Raw genomic sequence first — 20,103 nt, forward strand, 5'->3', positions numbered from 1 at the left:
TACTTCGTAGGCTTTGAAGCAAGATTCCCACGCGCGCTTTGGGTTTTTTCAACGATCTGAAATCACAGACCATACTTGTAACCTTTTATAATGGATGTTCGATATTTTATACCATGCCACTTGAACAAATATTCTTGAGAAGGACTCATCCTCCATTAGTTAATGCCACGCCATCAACTTGTCTTTCGGCTAGTATATCTTTTGCCAAATAAATATATATATATATATATATATTATTATTATATTATGTGTGAAAAGTTATTGTAAACCATATATGCATATGAAAGAGAGATAGACACATGAGAATGCTGATGTAAACCATGTTTTCGGATTGAATTCTTTTCCTTCATTATATATATAGAATTCAGATCTCCAACTCCTATCACTTTTAAACTTGCAATGGGATCAAAGGAACTGGAGGTTCCTACATCTCCTTCTGTGGCCTCTTCTTCAACAAGGTGATGCTCTCTTTCTCTCTCTCTCTCTCTCTCTCTCTCTCTCTCTCTCTCTCACACACACAGAGTATTAAAAGTATTACTTAGATATGGTTAAGTGGTATATAATGTGGAAATGGAAATGACAGATGGTGGTCAAAGGATACGGTTGCGGTGGTGACTGGAGCGAACAAGGGAATTGGGTATGCATTTGTTAAGAGGCTGGCCGAGTTAGGTCTAACTGTGATTCTAACTTGTAGAGATGTATTAAGAGGCCAAAATGTTATTGAGTTATTTAGAGCTCAAGGACTCCTCGACGTACACTTCTTTCGCCTTGACGTAACAGACCCTGCTTTAATCAATGCTTTTGTTTCATGGCTGAGAGAGGAGTACGGTGGGCTGGATATTCTGGTATGTACCATTTATCTCATAATGAGATTCTTATTATGCTTATCCTTATCATCATCATTTTTTTATTTTGATGTTATGTTCTCTTAATAAAAACTTTTAAGTGCAATTAGCCAAGCATCTCCCGCAAGAATTTTGGTGAGATTTTATCATTAGACCGTATATATATGATAGTTCTCAATGGTATATATAGGGAATGCCTTCTCTGTTTGGAAGCCTGCCTCTGCAGCCTGAGACAGGGAGTGCAGAATAACCATCCCATCCTTCCTGGTCAATGTCCGCTCTCATTAGTTGGGGTGCTGTTGCATAGGCCACACTTCTCGACATACTTCAATTTTTTATTTGAGAACGTGGCCCTTGTGCCAATGCAAGGGCCAATGGAGTGCACCTAAAAGCATCGACTAGGTAGGGTTTTTGCATTTCATTTAGAGCTGAGCGGTCATTCTGCCTCATCCTATGTTTGTGCATAAGCGCCATACTCTTAGACATATAGGGAGAATGTTTTTTGTTCAAGAATGTAGAGGCTACGTTGTGCTTCCAGAGGTAAGAGAAATGACCGCCCCACCTCCCATGAAAGGTGGAAATGCCTACGCTGTTAATGCTTTCGGGTATACTCTCATTGCCCTCCGTGATTATGCAAACCCTACACTCCTGGCCAAACTACATTCTCCTCTATATATATATATATATATATATATGTATATAAATAAAGGGAAATGAATATTCCTAGATGTGCGACCTTTATGCTTAGACACAAGTGGTAATAAAATGATACCCACAATTCTATAATATCTAATAGTCCACTCCTATTTATGCCCATAAGCATCTCTCATTGGCCTAGGCCACGAGGAAGCATTCTTTTCCAATATATATTTGGGTTAGGCAGTGGTTCTGTATGCAACCTGCTCTACGCATTTTATAAAGCTTTAATTGGAAGCGTGGTTTGCACCGAAAAAAAAAATAATAATTGGAAGTGTGATAGTCTGAGCCATGGAATTCTTTACTTTTACTTTTCTTTATTTAATGGTTGCATGGGTCTCTTCCCCAATGAAGGAATCTTTGTTAGGTTTTGTCTTTTGGTGTAAAAAGGAATCTCTGTTTGTTTGATGGTAAAAATCGTCAGTGGAATGGAATGGACTGTTGGTCGGACCCATATATCTCACATGGGATGATCCCCTGTACACATGAAATTCCAAATTATGGAACTGAGAACAAGATGAAGAGGAAACTTAAAATGAAATTCCAAATTATGCAACTGAAACATGAGAAGGTGCCAATTTGGTTTCGATTGCTAAAAGAAATATAGTGGTTCTCTGTCCAGTGGTGTGGTTTACGATACAACTCTCTGTGTTTCTCTTTTCCAGATTAAATAAGGGGCAAAAGTGTATTTTCATAGAAAGATGAGAGAGATGTGTGGAAATTGGGAGTGTTGGCATAGGCATTGTTCTTGAAGTGAATTCTTTTTACACACACACATATATATATATATATATATATATAAAATACCCGATAATGTTGCGCATGCCTGAACATATGGGAAAGTTGATCCAGGTTGTATCATTCTGAACCTTTTCCTCATGAAAGGAGAAGACCGATGTCACTATCATCTCTTGGCTTTGCTTTAATAGAATATATTCAACTGGAATGGATTTGCCCTATCCACCAAGCCACCACATCATTGCATGCAAGGGGAGTATTAGAAAAAACCGAAGTGCACTAGTGTGCCCAGCAATCAAACTACTGCACGTTAGCGTCCATGTAACCAAGCAACGACCGAGTTAGTTGATCATAGACCATCCTTTCCTTAACTCTGTGAGTGAGCGTGAGTTTACTTGCTTGTTACCAAGGGTACGCAATAGCTTACTTAGCTTGCTAGCTAGAAAGGAAGGCTAACCATTGAAAGGGCAGAGCAGACTAGACTGAGTTCTCTCCACTCCTAACTCTAGCTTGGTTTCACTTCCCATGTGTTTGAGTGTAAGCAATACTACCAGGTAGTATTCTTTCTTTTATATATATAAATATATATATATATATATATATATATATGTGGTAGAGAACACTACCTCTTGGTGCAAATACACACTAGTAGGCATGGTTAATGGGAGAGTGCATGCGAGCATCTTCAGTGTGGGGCAGAGCGGTCTTTTTACACAATCTGTGTCTAGGTGTAGGGTTTTTCTTCCATGGGTATATATAGATATAGTACATATGTATGGGTAAGAGAACATTATTTGGTTGCATGGGTACTACACCAGCACATGTGCCCACGAGAGATCAGGTAGAGGCATTGATCAACGGAGTAGGATGTCCTTTTCTGTAGCCTATGTCTGGATGTAGAGGACGCTACCTAGTCACATGGCCCTTATGTAAGCCAATGCGGGGGCCATGGGAATGTGTGTCGAGGCATCCAATAGCGGGGCAAGGTGGTCATTGCGACAGTGCGAGTGCAGGAGTGCATGACCGAGTAGCATTCTATTGATGGGAAAGAAGCCTAAGAGGCAATGTGGCCATGTACCCAGACACAGGGGGTGAAATGACCGCCCTGCTCCTCATGAAAAGTGGAAACCCAATCCCTATTGATGCTTTCATGCATGCTCCCATTGGCCTTCATGGTAGTGCGGAGACCACATTACTTTTTAGAGAACCCTCTGCTTATAATCTCATATCTGTTGATGCTTTCACGCACACTTCCATTGGCCTCCACGGTAGTGCAAAGGCGACACTACTGTTTAGAGAAACGTTTTCTTATATAAATTTAAGGAAGAAAAAGAATGTTCTCTGATCACACGGTCTTAGGAAAAATAATGTCCCGGCCATTGAAATATAATAAACTCCCAACCTATTGATTCTCATATGCACGACCAGTTCTTTCCCCCATAAATCTATTAAAATATTTCATTGAAACTACCAAAACACCAAACAAAAAATATGTTATAAACTAACCGTGATTAGAGTCACGAGATTGCCACCAAAATAAGTTTTATGAAGGATACAGCAGCTCATTTTCCAGACGGTGATGGCTATATTTTTCTCTTTTTTTTTCTTTATTTTTTTTATTTTTTTATTTTTTTTATTAAGGGTGAGAGAGTAGCAAGTCATCAATATACCTAATGATAAACTATTCTTAAGATATGGTTATGATGCTATCAGAGAACTAAACCTCGGTCATGATTGATCTCAACCGATATGCGACGGATCAGATTAGTATCGGTCAGGTTCAGACTTGATCCGACAAATTTACCTCTATTTTTAAAATAAAGTATTTTATTTTTTATTTTTTAAGAGTCATATTACACTGATAACTTACCAGTGGATCGGTATTGGGATCGGTGTCGACTGATACCAATCCGATCTGGGCGATCCTGACCGATCCGATCCATTTTTAAAACTGTGATTCCAGGTGAACAATGCTGGAGTTTCATTTAATGAGATTGGTGAGAACTCTGTGGAACATGCCGAGACTGTAATCAAGACCAACTACTATGGAACAAAATTATTGACAGAGGCCCTTCTACCATTGTTCCGCCGATCATCTTCTCTAAGTCGGATACTAAACATTAGCTCCCAACTGGGTCAACTCAATGTAAGTTAAATTAAGCACTTAATTTCCATTAAAGTGCTACTAACGTTTAACTTCCTTGCTTGCTACTGGCAATCTTACGTTTATTCATGCATGTAGAAGGTCAAGAATCCTACTATAAGAGAAGAATTAGAAGATGAAGAAAGGTTATCAGAGGAAAGAATTGATATTGTAGTAAGATGGTTTCTTGAGAGTGTAAAGAAGGGGACATGGAAGGAAGAAGGGTGGCCAAATATTTGGACTGACTACTCTGTGTCTAAGCTTGCCCTTAATGCTTATTCTTGGCTTCTGGCAAAGCGTTATAAGGATCATGGCTTAATCATAAACTGCTTTTGTCCAGGCTTCACTCGGACGGCCATGACTCGTGATAAGGGCAACCATACCGCTGCTGAGGCAGCTGACCTGGGAACTAGATTACTTCTTCTACCACCTGATAAGCTCCCTACAGGAAAATTCTATAGTGGGGTTAACCCTGTGCTGAATTCTAAGTTATAGGTAGGGTTATCATCTTGAAATAGCTATTCATGTTGATTGGAGTTAGACTATTCATATTTTCTCTTTCTCTCTCTACAATAGATTTCTATATGGGCGAATAGACTAGAGAACATGAAGACTTCAAAATAAATAAGGAAAAATATCCATCTTCTTTTTGCTGATGATATCTTAATTTTTTGTAGGGCTAATGATCGTAATGTTTTATCCATTAAACATATTCTTGATTTATTTCAAGATTTATCAGGTCAGCAGATTAATTTTTCCAAGAATAGGGTCTTTTTTAATCAAGGAACTTCGACATTCTTGGTGTTTCTCCTATGGAGGATGCCTCAATGTATCTTGAGACCCGCTGGTGCCGAAGAAGGGGGAGATCTTTGATTTGGAATAACATTGTTAATTGTGTTCAGTCTAAGCTGGGGCTATGGAAGGCTCCATTATGGTCCCATGCAAGGAGATCTGTTCTTGCAAAGTTTGTTCTTAACTCTGTTTTGACATATTGGATGTCTATCTCAATTTTCCCAATTTGTGTGTTCAAGGTTGGATTCATTGAATGTTAGTTTTCGGAATGAGAAGACTAATGAACATAAGGGCCGAGTTAGAGAGAATCAATTGCTTATAAGGATCTGTGTCTTCCCAAAAACCTGGGGGTTTAGGGTTTAGAAATTGTTGGGTTCACGATAAAATTTTGTCAATCAAGTTAATTTGGAGATTACTCACTAATTCAAAAGATTTATGAGCTCATGTTATCAAGGGTTATTGAGAGTTGTACCTGGATTGTATTACTTAAGTGTTGCAAGTAGATCTATGTATACTATGATAGGAATCCACAATACTGGAAACTCTATCTGATAAAGAGATCTAATAGGATGAGTTACATTAGGAATGTAATATCATATGTAGTAGTTGTAGATAGCAATACAAAATCTACGAGAGGATAGGGTTTGATATCATATGGAACTCTAGTGAGATAGGTAGAATCCTAATAGAAGTAGAGATTGGTAACCAGTGGGACTCCTACAAGATAGGAGAAGATGCATTTGATCTTTGGTGGAAATGAATTGAACCTGAAGGACCTTGGAAGCAACCTTGTCATGAACAAAATAAAATTTGATCTCAACATCGATGTTGGGATTGGAATATCAAGTTCACCAAATAAAGAGCGCAACCATGTAATTTTAACACAAGCATCAACAATGGCCTTGTATTCAGATTAAATGAAGGAGCGAGCAACCATTTTCTACTTCTTGGAGGCCCATGAGATGAGATTAGGGCCCATGTAAATGGAAAACCCACCAATTGACTTGCTATTTTCATTGTCACTAACTTAATCAGCATTAGAGAATGCTTGCAATTGGAGGGAGTTGGACTTAGAAATAAACAACCCATGACCCCTAGTGGATTTGAAATAGTGAAGAATCCCTTTAACTAGGGACCAATGAGTATCTAATGGAGCATGCATAAATTGACAGGCATGGTTCACTGAGTATGAAACATTTGGCCGTGTAAGGGTGATGTACTATAAGGCCCCAACAACAAAACAATACTTGGTAGGATCTGAGAAGATAGCACCCTCTACGAAAGAGGCTATGAATGTGGCAGCCATAGGAGTATTGATAGGCTTGCAATCGGCCATGCCTACCCCTACAAGAAATCAGTGTTATATTGAGATTGAGACAGTAACACCCCATAATGAGGGTTCAGTTCCTAGCTCGAATTAAAAAAACTCAGACCTAACCAAACCGATCCTTATTGGATTGGGTTTGGAATGAGATATGTTGGGACTGGTTGAAAATCGGACTAAATCAAACTGACCAATAATCAAACCGAATGAAACCAATAAAAAAAGTAATTATGAGGTTATAAATAGAGGAATTGATTATCTATTATTACAATACTAGTGATAATATTTTTTGTTGTAAGGGGGATTGTAACAAATCAGGGATATGAGGTTATGAATAGGAAAATTGATTTATAAATTGTAAAAATGCTTCCATTGATCTCTTTCTTCACTATACAAAATTAGTTGAATAGTTAAATGAATAATTTGATAGTAGGGTTCATTTTGCGATTTCAATATTAGGTATCATCTTAGTAATTAGTTATCCATTGGTTTCAATATTAGTTATATTTTCCTTACAACGATAAACCATGATTTCATCACAAATTTAAAGTGTTTCTGCCAAATATTTTGTCACTATAGGTTATAAATGTAAGACTTTATTATGGTTGAAGCCTTATAATAGACCAATCTAAATTGGTATTAACCCGATATTGAAAAAATGAAAAAAATTGAAACCAAGCTGGACCAAAATCAAATCTGATCGAAAACTGTAGTTCCTCAACAAATTGGTTTTGGTCTCCCTCATTCCTAAATCAAAATCGATTTAGCTCGATCGAAAACGAACCAACCGACTGTTTGACACCCCTACCCCATCTGATTGATAGAGACTCTCAACACCGACAAAAAGGTTGAATCGACAAAGATCTTTGGGGCCAAATGTTAGAAAAGAGAGCTGACACGAGAGGGTAGATTCCTTGTGATGAAGATATCATCAACATAGACAAGGACATAAGTGGTAATATATAAATGAAGAGAGAATTGTCGGTTTGGGATGATCGAAAAAATGAGCAAATAAAAAACTCAAAAAGTCTGTGGAATTAAGCCCCAGGGGTTGCTTGGACCCATACAGGGATTTATGGAGACGACACACATGATGAGGGCGATGACTGTCTTCAAAACCCTAAGGCTAAGCCATATATACCTTTTTAGTAAGAATAGAATGAAGAAAGGTATTTTAGACATCTAGCTGTTGAACACCTTAGTCTTCAGAGGTTATCAAAGATGGTATAGTCCAAATGGTGGTGGATTTTATGATAGGACTGAAGGTCTCATGATAGTCAAGTCCAGGTTGCTGATGGGACCATTTTGCCACCAAATGGGCCTTATAATGCTCAATAGATCTATCAACTTTTCTCTTGATGTAATAGACTCACTTGCAGTCAACCAAGTTCATTGATTCACTCCAAGGCACAAGAGACCTTGCCATTACTTACTAAAGCATTACATTCATTAGCCATGGCAAAACAACAAAGAGGATCCTTAACTTCTTAAGAGAAGCATGTAGGTTCAGTGGGGGTGATGTAGAGGCTGGTGAGCCTCATGAGGGATAGAAAGAGGGTCAGTATAAATGTTTGAGAGAGCCCGTGTGCAAAGTGAAGGGGCAGAAGGGGAGTCTAAGGGGGGGTAGTAAGAGGATGGGTGATTGGCATGGAGATGATGTAGGGGAAGGGTACATGGGTGGTGGAGTAATTGGTGTATGACTGGCTAGTAGTGAAGGATGGAGAGGTGGAGCGGGTGGGGGAGGGTTAGGTGAGATATTTGTAGCAATAGCCTATGGATGAGGCGGTGGTAGAGATGGTATAATACGAAATGAGTTATTGGTCTCATCAAAGTGGACGTGGCGAGAGATGTAAATGAGATAAGTGACAATATCCATACACCGGTAACCAATATGAGAGGGATTATACCCTAGAAAGACAAAAGAAGCAGATTGAGGGTCAACATTTTGATAATTAGGGACGTAGCCATTAGAGACAACCAAACAATTTAAGTAAAGAATATTCAGGAACATTTTGAGTGACCAATTGGTGAGGGGAGATGTTTCCAATGACTGACGAGGGCACTCAATTTATGAGGAAGACAGTTGCCTTGAGGGCATAGTCCTAATAAGCCTTAGGAATAGAGGAATGGGAGAGCAGAGTAATACCGGTCTCTATGATGTGCCTGTTATGTCGTTCAACAGTGCCTTGTTGCTCATGGGTGTGAAGTCATAAAATCCTATGTTGGATACCAAGTTTGAAAAATAGGAGGAGAGGGATCAGTATTCCCCACCCTAATATGTCTGGATCGATTTAATGGAGTGGGAAAATTGACACTCAACCATTGTGCAAAAAGTTTCAAAAGTGGAAAATACATCCGATTATAACTTTAAAGGATAAAAGCAAATATATTTATTGCAATCATCCACAAATAAAACAAAATAAGGATGTCCTATTGAAGAAATAGTGGGGTGAGGACCCATACATCACTAAAGATTAAATCTAAAGGGGAGAACTACAAGAAGAAGTCTCACTAAGATGTAAATGACTAGACTTGCCCATCTGACATGGAGGAAAAAGAGAGTGGCTTTTGGATGAGATGCATATGACGTAGTATAAGGCAGAGAACTTGATCATAAGGGTAGCCCAAACAATGATGCCAACAAGCATAAAAGTAAGTAGCAGCAAGATTAGCAGAGAAGGAATGCGACATGGAGTAGAGCCCATTCTTCCTCGCTCCGAAAAGGAGGGTTTGCTTGATCACCAGAACCTTTACAAGATAAGAAGAGGAATGAAATTCAAAATAAACAGAATTATCATGACAAAATTGTTGAATTGATATAAGGGAGTGAGTGAAAGAAGAAATATGCAAAACATTAGAAAGAGTAAAAGAACAAGAAGGAGAGATAAAAGAAAGTGGATCAATATGAGATATAGGGAGACCCTTACCATTGCCAACATGAAGTTGATTGTTACCTATATATAGTTCAAATGTAGAGAAAGAAGTCATATCAAGAGTAGTATGATGAGTTACACCAGTGTTAGGGATCCAAGAGGTGGTGTAAGTCCAAGGTTGGCATGAGGGAGGGGGAATGGGTGGCATGGATGGTGGTTAGGGGTTGGGGTGAAGAGATAGTTGGTAGAGTGGTAGGCATGAGGGGGGGGGTGGGAGGGCATGGATAAGGGTTAGACATAGGGGGTTGGGGAAAGTAGGTGGTTTGGATTGGCTACCTTGTCTTTGCAAACAATAATAGCAAGTGTCCGCTTGATGATTTTGCAGGGGTTGTGACCAAAAGCATTTGGTCACTTACTCATCCATAGCCATGGACTCTAGAGGATGTGTTGCCACGCCCATCAGAGAATGGGGTCTTAGTGCCTTGACCTTGTTGAGAGAGGTTGGCAACTGCATCAGCAGAAGGATTAATAATAGCATGGTGAGACTGAATTAAGTTCTCGTGACTCATAAGAAGACCATGGAGTTCTTATAGCTGACCAATTTTGATCTGACCATCATAATAGAGGCAAAGGCCTGATATTCTGAGATTTGAGGATATGAATATTAAAGTCTTCAACTAGAATAGGCTTACCCATGGTCGCAAGTTAATCAGACAGAGACTTGGCCTGATATAGAAACTGAGTCATCATCTCATTTGGTTTGTGAACCAGATATTGAAGAGAGACATTAGAGGACAAAATCCTTGTTGTGGAAGGAAAGCTGAAAGCAACATGAAGACATCCCAGATCTCCTTACTAGTGGTCCACTGACTGCTAGTGGTAGGGCCTACTCAGAGAGGGAGGTGATTAATAAAATCATGGTAGAGGCATCTTTTCCGCGTCATGATTTTTCTTTAGTAGGATCTTCAGGGCAACGGAGGTTTCCTACAATGTAGTCATAGAGACACTATCCAGTGAGATAAGGAACAATTTGAGTCTTCCAATAAACGTAGTTCTTAGAAGTAAGTTTGAGAGAGATAAGGTGGTGCACCCCAGAGTGAGTGGTAGGGAGAGGTGAAGGTGAATGTGAAGTCACAAGGGTGATGGTGGAGAGGTTGACCATGGTGGAGGTGGTTGGTCAACAGAGTTAGAAGAACAGAGAGAGAGAGAGAGAGAGAGAGAGAGAGAGAGAGAGAGAGAGAGAGAGAGAGAGAGAGGGCTTATGGGAGACCTCACGACTAGAAGGAGAGAGGGTCTAAAAAAATTTGACAATTTAGGAGTGATGCTTGTGTGAGCATATGGATTTTGATACCATATTGAGAGTTTTACTTGGACTATGTAACTTAAAATGATTATGTTACAAATTGATTAATATAGACTATGATAGGAATCCACATTGATGGAAACTCTTTCTGATAAGGAAATATAATAAGAGTTACATTAAAATGAGGGAAAAAAAACCTAGAAGGTAGTGTAGCCTCTACACCTAGACACAGGGAGGGATGAAATGATCGTCTTGCCCCCATGAAGAACATAAATTTCCCCATTGTTGATGCCTCTAAATGTGCTCCCATTGGTCCCAACACTAGTGCAAGCACCACACTGCCTTTTAGGGAACCCTCTCCTTTGAAATGAAAACTTTTGTGACACTTTCCCAATTTGAGGTTCGACTGATGACAATGCTACAACACTAGAATTGTTTGGTGGAGAGGAGTCTGAATCTTGGATCTCTTCATCACGCAACTCTTGAATCTCAATAGAAACACTCCGTTACTTACTGATGAATAAGTCATCATTTTGACGAAGGGCGACGTAGACTTTTCTAGAGCGAAACTTCAATCTTGGAGAAAGGGTGTTTTGACGTCTGTTGCATAAAAGCGGATAGGGCACCTATCAACATGAAGCATCATAAGCAAAGGAAAGAGCGAAAGAGATGAAATCCAACCTTAGGTCAAGTCAAGCAATTAAGCAATTGACCTAACACAATTAGCCGAATGCATGACGAATGGGAAAGAATGAGATCAAGGATATTTTTTCCCATGGACATGAGATGGTTGTGATAGGCATTTGCTACAAGAAGTCGATAGGATGATGGATGGAAGGTAATTTTTATCAATTTTTTCAAATCTTGTTTTCACGAGTCCAACTCTGACCCTCAGACTGCATTAGCGGACGTTGGTGATTCCATGAAAGACAATATATAGGCTAGAACAACCGAGATTTCGGAAAAATAATTAAAAAGGCTCAAAATTAGAAACATAGAAGGAAAACTTATAAGAGAGAGAATTTGAGTAACTATGAGCAAGTTTAAGGGAGTAATTGTAATTTTCTTAATTAAAAATGGATTTTGTAAGGGGAGGGTGTTGCTTAGCTACTTTGCTATATGTTGACGACATTGGCACTTTCATTTTCCTTTTATTCCCCTCCCCCTCCCCCCCACCCAAAAAAAACCACCACCACCACCACCACCACCACACCACCCCACCCCACCTTCGGCTAAGCCATAAAGGCAAATTTGATTTTGACATCAATATGGTAATAGGAAGGTTAGGTTTTGTTGATAATATGCAGAGCTCGAGATCATGGCACTAGATACCAGGGGTAATCTACTATGGCCATTCCAGGAGCGAAAATCAGAATTATCATCAGTATAAAAAGGACCACCTTCAAAGCCATGTCTATACCAACAACAAAAACTATTTGATCTTGTACGCCCAAGGCATATATGAGCTATTTATAGCAGCAACATGCACAGTTTTTTACCTAAATATCCATCCGAGTTGTATGAGGCATTGGGCAACGTAAGAACCGAGCTTTGGTGAAAGAATTGGAACCCTCCTCTTTTTTAGTTAGCACAAACCAGGAAATCTTTCAAGTGAATTTTACTAGTTAGTAACCCATTAAGCAGGGTTCATGCTTGAGCCCGGTCCCCTAAATAATATGGTTGAAATTTCCAAACCAGACATTATAGCCCGCTTATTAATTGGTCCAGTTCAAGAAAGCTAGGGGGACTAGCTGAGAATTGCCACCTTGGAATTTACATTTATAAATCCTAACCACCCCCCCCCCTCAAAAGAAAAAAAAAAAGAACGAAACAAGCATGGAAAGGAACTAAGACTGCGTTTGGTAGTCATTCTGTTCTAGTAACGACGTTTCGTGTCAAAACCAGAAATTTCCATTTCTGAGTCATCCGTTTTGGAATAGAACTCCAATGTTGGAACCATAGACACCAAACATAAGATTACATTTCTAGTTCCTGTAAAACAAAAGACCCTAGAAGTGTTTTTTTATAACTACCAAACGCAACCTAAGGTGCTGCCATCAAAACTAGCCTAGCAAGGGCAGAAAGTTAAAGGAAAATATGTGACAAAAAAAAAAAAAAAAAACTTACCTAAACGAGCCCTATTAGTTACCCTAGTAGCTACAAAATTTAAGTTAAGAGTCCTTACAAAAAACAATAACCTTCACTTTAGACATAACATTTGGAATCTTCAACAAAATGTCAAATAATTATTCACCCAAGAAAAAAATGTCAAATAGTTCCGAGCGGAGATCAGGTCCTAACAAAAGGACAATAAAGTACTGATACAATCATTATGCGACACTATTGGTACCATAATTTGGAAATTCTATGAACCAGACGATTCACGGTCATTGCGCAAGGCAATTAACCAATCAGATGATAAGGAATCTATATTAAAGGAATGATCGTTGTACGGAAAGGTCCTAGAGATAGAATCATACCAACATGAGTTGGTTCCAAGTAAAATTTCGGTCAGCTTGATCGAAAATGTGGAACTTGGATTATGAATTGACCATTTTTCACTATAGTCAGATGATCGATTGTGACATCTTACGGTTAGCTGATTGATTGCAACTTTTTACGGTCAGCTAATCGATTATGATTTTTGGGTCAGCTTGACCATTTGTCAATCAACATAATTTGTACAAACATGGTTTAGTTCCAAGGAAGTTACAAACACATGGCTTAAGTGGTTATGTGATACCCTACTTTTTAAACCCGGTCTAATTACACGATTGACCTGGTTTAACTATGCAGGACCCGAACCAGAGAGGGTTAAGGCGGGTTCCTTATGGACCATGATGGCAAGGGTGACTTTGAACACAGGATGGCTAGACAAGTCCAAGTCAGTGCCAGAGTTGACGGGTGTACCCAAGCCGTGCACATGCACGTATCATAAGACCATGTATGGATAATGCTAGTATGTAGCCGTATCCTAAAGCGCATACGTATAATATACCTTGTGCCGAGAGTGAGATACATGCCGAGAGTCGAATTCCATCAAAATCCCACTTATTGGCCAATTTTCGGCCCTCAGGTGGGCGGTCACAGGTGGGCGCATCCGCCCACCTTAGTGACCCACCCATGTGGTTAATAGATATTTTAAAAAGGTATAAATAACATCTATTGTGTTTTTCAATTTCTCATTATTACACTAAAGAGTTGGTGAGAAGAGTAAAGAGGAGAGAGAAAAGAAGGGAGAAAAGAGAACGAAGAAGAAAAAAGGGGAAGGAAGAGGAAGAAGAAATGGATTTAAGCGGCGCCAAGGTTTGATCTTCCCATTCCGATGCCGGAAGAGCGATCCCCAACACGAGATCTATGATTGGAGGTGAGCAAAGGCTATGTTTCTTAAACTTTCACCAAACCTAAGTAAAACCCTTGATTTGGGGAGAGTTTCTTGAGATCTTGTAAATCCCACTTGAGATGATGAATCTAAGGTTTAATAGATGGTTTATGTGTTGATTTTGAAGGATTTGAAGAAATGTTTACAAGGTTGGAGAAGCATTGGTGATTTCTTGAGCTAAGAAGTGATTTTGGGATTTTGGAAGAAGTTCTTGAGCAAAGAAGGTAGGATGGCTTTTCAATCCTTAAATCTAACTTAGATCTAGGTTAGAATCATCTTATAAGACCTTGAAAGTGTGAAAAATGTGATTGGAAAAACCCCATTTGATTTTCCAAAGGTTGGAGAAAGTTTTAAGGAAGAGGGAAATTTTTTGCCCCCTCAGGTGGGCTGGGATTGGTGGGCCGCACAGCCAGCTTGAGAAGGCAGGCCCTCGGCTAGGACCAGCGGGCTGATCGACGGGCTGACTGCCTACCTGAGATGATCGATGGGCCAATCGAAGGGCCAACCTACCCGCCTGAGAGGACCGGCCCTCAGTCCCCATCGGTGGGCCAATAGGAGGGCTGACCCGCCCACCTGAGAAGACCGGTGGGCCGTGTCAGGTGGGCTGTCCGACCCACCTGAGAGGCCCCCAACGTGATTTTTGTGTCCAAATGGACCCAAAACGGACATGCGACCTTCTTTTATGATTCTAAACATGATTTAACCATCAAATCTTGTTAGTTTTAACCCCAAAGTGATGAAATACTAATCCCATTCACTTATGATAGATTCGCCAAAATTTACTTTTCCCGTGCCAGATCTCACCTGAACCGGGCGTGAGTCTTTGTACACAACAAGTAAGTGGGGAGAGGACGTTTGACTTTATTTTAAAGCTTGTTGGGCATCATTCAATTGTATCTAGATTAGCCATGTCATCATGCAAATTATGTGTAGCTTAGTCATCCTCATATGATTATGACATGCGTGTGGTGTTTTACTTTTTCAATACTAAATGATTGATGTGTTTATGTGATGAATGATGGGATCACTGTGCATGATGCATTATTAGACTAGATGCCGTAGTTAGCTTGAAAATGACTACATTGGTGGCCCGTGGAATGGGACACGGTGGCACTATGCAATCGTACTATGTCATATAGGAGCATGCGATTTAGGATTATCATCTTCTCATGCTACGACCCTTCCCAACAGGGATTGAGGTGTTGGGTTATTACTTGGGGGAAGCAGTGGTCGCTGGTGTCAGGTCACTGTGGCGGTTAGACATACACCCGACTGGTCATTAGGACAGTCGACAACCTCAGTGGTATATTCAAGAGGGCCAATCGTACTGCTTTTAAATTGCTGGAGTCAGCACCTTTACTTTCTGTCATTTACTTTTATGTCGAGAGCAGGTAGTCGGCATGCTTTACTTTTCCGAGTACTCATGGTGGGCCTTCTCCAACAGCCCTATGGGTGTATCGCGGGATGGAGTTCGCGACTCGTACTCGGAGTATACGCACACTGTGGTTGTAGTAACACTAAACCAAAGACTTAGTAATGTTTAGGTGGATGAGGTTTAAAATGAATTGCACAGCATGTAGTGCATATGGATGTGATTGTTATGTGGATTGTTGTGTGGTTCTTCTTTTCACTTACTGAGCTAGTGAACTCATCCCACGTGCGCACCTATTTTAGATGATTTTGTAGGTCACCAGTTGAGTTTCTCGATGAGGATTGATGGGTCCCCGAGGAGCATGAGCATGGTACGGATTGCACGTGCTAGGGCTGTGCTGCGGGACCACAGTATTGACGCCGTACAGGGTTTTCCTTTTTGATTCTTTTGATGGCTCCTTTTTGTGTACTTGATACGTGAATTGTTATTCTTTTTGTGTAAATATCATGCCAGCGGGCCCACATGTATTTATCTATATACAACAATTTGGGTATCAAGTATATTGGGGGTATTTACAGGTAAATTAAGTCTTCCGCTGAACTTTTAAACATTTATCTTAGATATGTGTATGCTGTGGTTGGGTACTGTATCAGATGATCCTGACAGGTTTGGGTTAACCGGAGTTAACTCGGTCACCGGTCCGGTTCTGTGAGAATGGGGTGTGACAGGTTAAGGTAGCTATAACCAATTAAGAGAGTGTGATTCCAATAACTATCCACTAAGGACATGACACAAGGGTTCCTACAGTTATGAAACTGCCAAAAGGGCAGGATCTTTCAAATAAAACTATAAAAGAAACTATGGTGGAAAAAAGAGGGACATCTCCAATCAATCAAACAAACTACATAATGCATCATTTATCTTTTCCTTTTCAAGTAGACTAGTTTTAGTTTTATATTTACATTTCCTTAGATTAGTCTTTATTTTTTTTATTCCTGTTAACAGATTAGTTTTGTTTCTTAGCCAAGGCCATGACAACCCATACTTCGTCATGATTGTCTTAAAGACCATGACGGACTGTGTTTCGTCATGGTTTTCTCAGTTTGTATTCATGAATGATATAATGGATTTTTTTCTTCCTGGATCAATTATAATGGATGAAATTCTTCTTCTATCTATTTCCATGAGTTTGCTTTTAAATTTTAAGTCGTTGGAGTGATCAAGGCATGGAAAGACCTCACTTTTTCCCTGGCTAGAAGTAAGTATATTTTAAGACTCTTCTCTCGAGTCTATACAACTCTGGCATGCCCACGCATCTATCCATTTTGCCGTGCATTTGCTGCCAATAGACACATGTTCAAGGAAAACAGAGAGAATGGTGCCGTTATGTTACATCATTAATCATTTTACCCTTGTGCCTAATACATATATGACGTCGGTCCAATGAGTCTTTGCCATATTCCGATCAGTTTTAACGTTGTTCCTATGGTTTTTTGGGGGAAGGGTTGGCAAGCAGGGAAGGGAAAAAGTGAGAGGGTGAGTAAGGGGCATTGTAGGCGGGGGCTTTGTGGGTTTACAAGGGAGGGTGGGAGCAGAGGTGGTTCGTTGCCATATGCGAAAAGAAGAAGAAAGAGGAAGGAGGAGACAGAGAAGGTGGGTCCCACATTAATTAAATAAAAAGTTAATAAACCATATGAAAGATAAGAAGGAAGGAAACAATGCCCTAGTGGTCCAGGCGTGTAGCAGTATAAATATGTTTAGAAACAATGCATATCAACACAAAAGACTAGTGACATCAACAACAAAAAACTTAGAGGAAAATACCCTCTCTTCCTCTGTACTTTGCCTTAATACCACCTTTTCCTCACGTACTTTCAAAAATACCATTCCCCACCCCTGTAGTTTAAAAATTCTATCAATCGTCCCATTAATGACGGATGGTGTTAATATATCATGTAAAATGACAGATTTACCCTTGTGCCTAATACATATCTTTTCTCTCTTTTTTCCTCATCTACGCTATGTATTTGGACTTGCTCTCAAGCTCTCCTAATGCAGAGAAGAAGAAAGAGTGCAGCAAGGTCTTCTCCTCCTTTCTCCGCAACTCATCCATTATAAGAGAAATCGCATTGGGCTTCAAGAAGACGCCCAACGGCAGAGGTCACTGTAGTCCAAATGACCACATTTTTTTAGGCTTTTCTTCAAACGACAGTTGTGCATCCACCAAAAAGCTGAAATCCACATACATGGCAATCAAATTATTTACAATAAAAACTTCCTTTTAAGAACCCAAATTTTATTAAGTGAGAATGGAATGCCTTCCCATGACCAAAAGCTAGAACTCGTCGACAATGATGTATGAGCACGGGAAGGTGGGTCCCACACCCACCCCCACCCCCACCCCCACCCCCACCTCAATATTCATCTAAATACATACCATCCTTGTTTACAAGAAAACACTTTCTCTTTCCTTCAACTTTATGGCTGCTAGGTTTGAACCAGAATCAAGACCTCACATAACTAGATTGAAGGGAGTTTAAAAAGCAGATTAGATGGCCATCAATCACATTGAAATTTTATGTACAGATCCGTCTTCTGTTTTACCAAGACAAATCTAAAAGAGGTGGAATCACAAAATTCATGAATCTAGATGGAGTACTTTTGAGAAAAAAAAGTATCAATCCTATCTGGAATCTCTCCCTTTCGATATTTCTATTTCCATCAAAATCCTAACTTTTACTTTGTTTTGGATTAAATGCGGTTCTTTTCGAAGCCCATGCTAAGCCTAGGTCATGCAGACAAGTTTTTACCACCATTAACAAGGTCTCTCTCAAACCATTTCGTCTTCCTTGGAATAGCTATTTTACATCTCAAAATCTTCGATTGATTTATGGTGGAATCGAATTCTCTATTTCTCTTCGATAAGCCACTATCAAGGTGGCTCAAAGTAGAGTCTCTTTGAAGGAAAGCAAAGAAGAAGAGAAGAGACCCAATTAAAGAACCAGAGAATTGAATAATTTCATGGATAGAGAACCAGAGGAGTTTCAATTCTTAGGCTTGCTTGGAATCTACAAGGAATCCTTCAAGATCATCCTCTCATGGAGAAAAATCTTCAATAAGATCACACTTGCGCTAATCCTCGCACTCACCTTCATCTTCCTAGCTCTCTATTATAGCAGCGTCACTATAGTGATATATTGCAAAGAATGGTGATATCTAGGGTTTCTGTGAGGTATCCATCAGGTATTCAGGTGAGCTTCAACAAGAAATCGACTGTTTCAAACTATCCACAAAAGGGTAATTTGGGAATTAAATATCATATATTAAGGCTAATGTCATTGCTTAACAGGGTTCTCTAATGGAAGGGATACGATTAATAGAATCTTTAAAATACAGGGGTGGGGAGTGGTTTTTTGAAAGTACGTGGGGTAAGTGGTATTAGGGCAAAATATAGGGGAGGGGAGTGTAATTTCCTAAAAAACTTAATAATTATATCCTTGGTTTCCAGTCCTCCAAGTATAGCTTTTCACCAAAATTCTTTAAACCTAGGAGGTAAGTAATCTTTCCAAATAATGGTCTAGATTTTCCTCTTGTGTTGAAAAAAAAAAAAAAATTCCCTATTGCAACAAATTTGACAATATACTTTGGTTTAAGCTGCATATTAATCAAATCTGCCTAGAAGGGACATGTCCTTTCTATATCAAGAGCGTCAGAAGTCATGGTTATTTTATAGACATCTTCAACATTGTAAAGGGTGGGAAGGCCAATGCATAAGACTAAGACACCGTTTGACAACGTTCCGTTTCTGCTGCTTCTACTTTTTCTTGTTCCTAGAAACAGAGAAACAACCTAAAAAGAGTTTGATAAAGTTGTTCCGTTTCACCCGTTTCTAGAAACATAAATCAATATTTATGCCTATTTACAATTCTAGACATGACTTTGATGAAATAAGTCATCGTTTCTAGAAACAAATTTAAGATAAAAAAAAAGGCTGTTTTGCCCCATAAATCTCTCAACTATTTAAACCTAACAAGAGGCAACCGAACCCTCTCTCCCTTTTGGGCATCCGATGATACTATTGGGATTTTTATTGGCATTATGTTTGCAAAAAATTTTTGAGAAAAAATTTTATCAAACATAAAAAAATCCATTTTTATTTCTGGGAACGTGAAAAACCGTTTCTGCTATTTCCAGATATAGAAACAGTAAAAACATTATCAAACGATGCCTAACATTCCATTGATTCCCAACTAGAAGATCAATTACAAGAGGCAGACTACTAGATACCTGATATAAAGAGGGAATGCAAAAATTATGTAGCCCCAACACCCAAGATTCATATAGACCGAGAATGATGAATGAACCAAAACCTTTCTACAAACAAAATGTTTAAATAAGGGAATGAATCTGCAAAACCCATCCTAGAAAAGAGAACCCTTCTTATAAGATGTATTAGTAACTAGTAGAGAAGAGTTTGGGTAGTATTTTCCCTTATCAACAAAGTTTCAGTTCCACTCTGCTTCATACTCTCCATCGCCACCTATGCTGGCCTATATTCTCATATCTTGTAGGAGTCCCACTAGTTACCAATCTCTACTTCTATTAGGACTCTTACCTCACTAGAGTTCCATATGA

At 39.4% G+C, this 20,103-nt stretch overlaps 1 protein-coding gene across 2 annotated transcripts; it reads left to right on the plus strand.

Moving 5' to 3' along the window:
* The first annotated feature begins 386 nt into the window (after window positions 1-386).
* Window positions 387-5,439, plus strand: LOC122069555 (salutaridine reductase). 2 transcript variants are annotated; one of them, XM_042633610.1, is made up of 5 exons: window positions 387-458; window positions 584-845; window positions 4,243-4,425; window positions 4,522-4,917; window positions 5,100-5,439. In XM_042633610.1, exons 1-4 carry the CDS (start codon window positions 400-402, stop codon window positions 4,915-4,917), a joined length of 900 nt encoding a protein of 299 aa, XP_042489544.1. In that variant the 5' UTR covers window positions 387-399; the 3' UTR covers window positions 5,100-5,439. The 2 variants fall into 2 exon arrangements, with proteins under 2 accessions (XP_042489544.1, XP_042489545.1); XM_042633611.1 differs by lacking the exon at window positions 5,100-5,439 and having other exon boundaries at window positions 4,525-4,980.
* Window positions 5,440-20,103: the final 14,664 nt, after the last annotated feature.

Source organism: Macadamia integrifolia, unplaced genomic scaffold (assembly GCF_013358625.1).
Source record: "Macadamia integrifolia cultivar HAES 741 unplaced genomic scaffold, SCU_Mint_v3 scaffold641, whole genome shotgun sequence".
Taxonomy (NCBI): domain Eukaryota; kingdom Viridiplantae; phylum Streptophyta; class Magnoliopsida; order Proteales; family Proteaceae; genus Macadamia; species Macadamia integrifolia.

What these genes read in the sequence shown, in the direction of transcription:
- LOC122069555 (XM_042633610.1), top strand. Translation starts at nt 400, where the DNA reads ATGGGATCAAAGGAACTGGAGGTTCCTACATCTCCTTCTGTGGCCTCT. An exon ending in GTGGCCTCTTCTTCAACAAG is followed by an intron (nt 459 to 583) that starts GTGATGCTCTCT and finishes TGGAAATGACAG; the next exon opens with ATGGTGGTCAAAGGATACGG. An exon ending in CCCAACTGGGTCAACTCAAT is followed by an intron (nt 4,426 to 4,521) that starts GTAAGTTAAATT and finishes TCATGCATGTAG; the next exon opens with AAGGTCAAGAATCCTACTAT.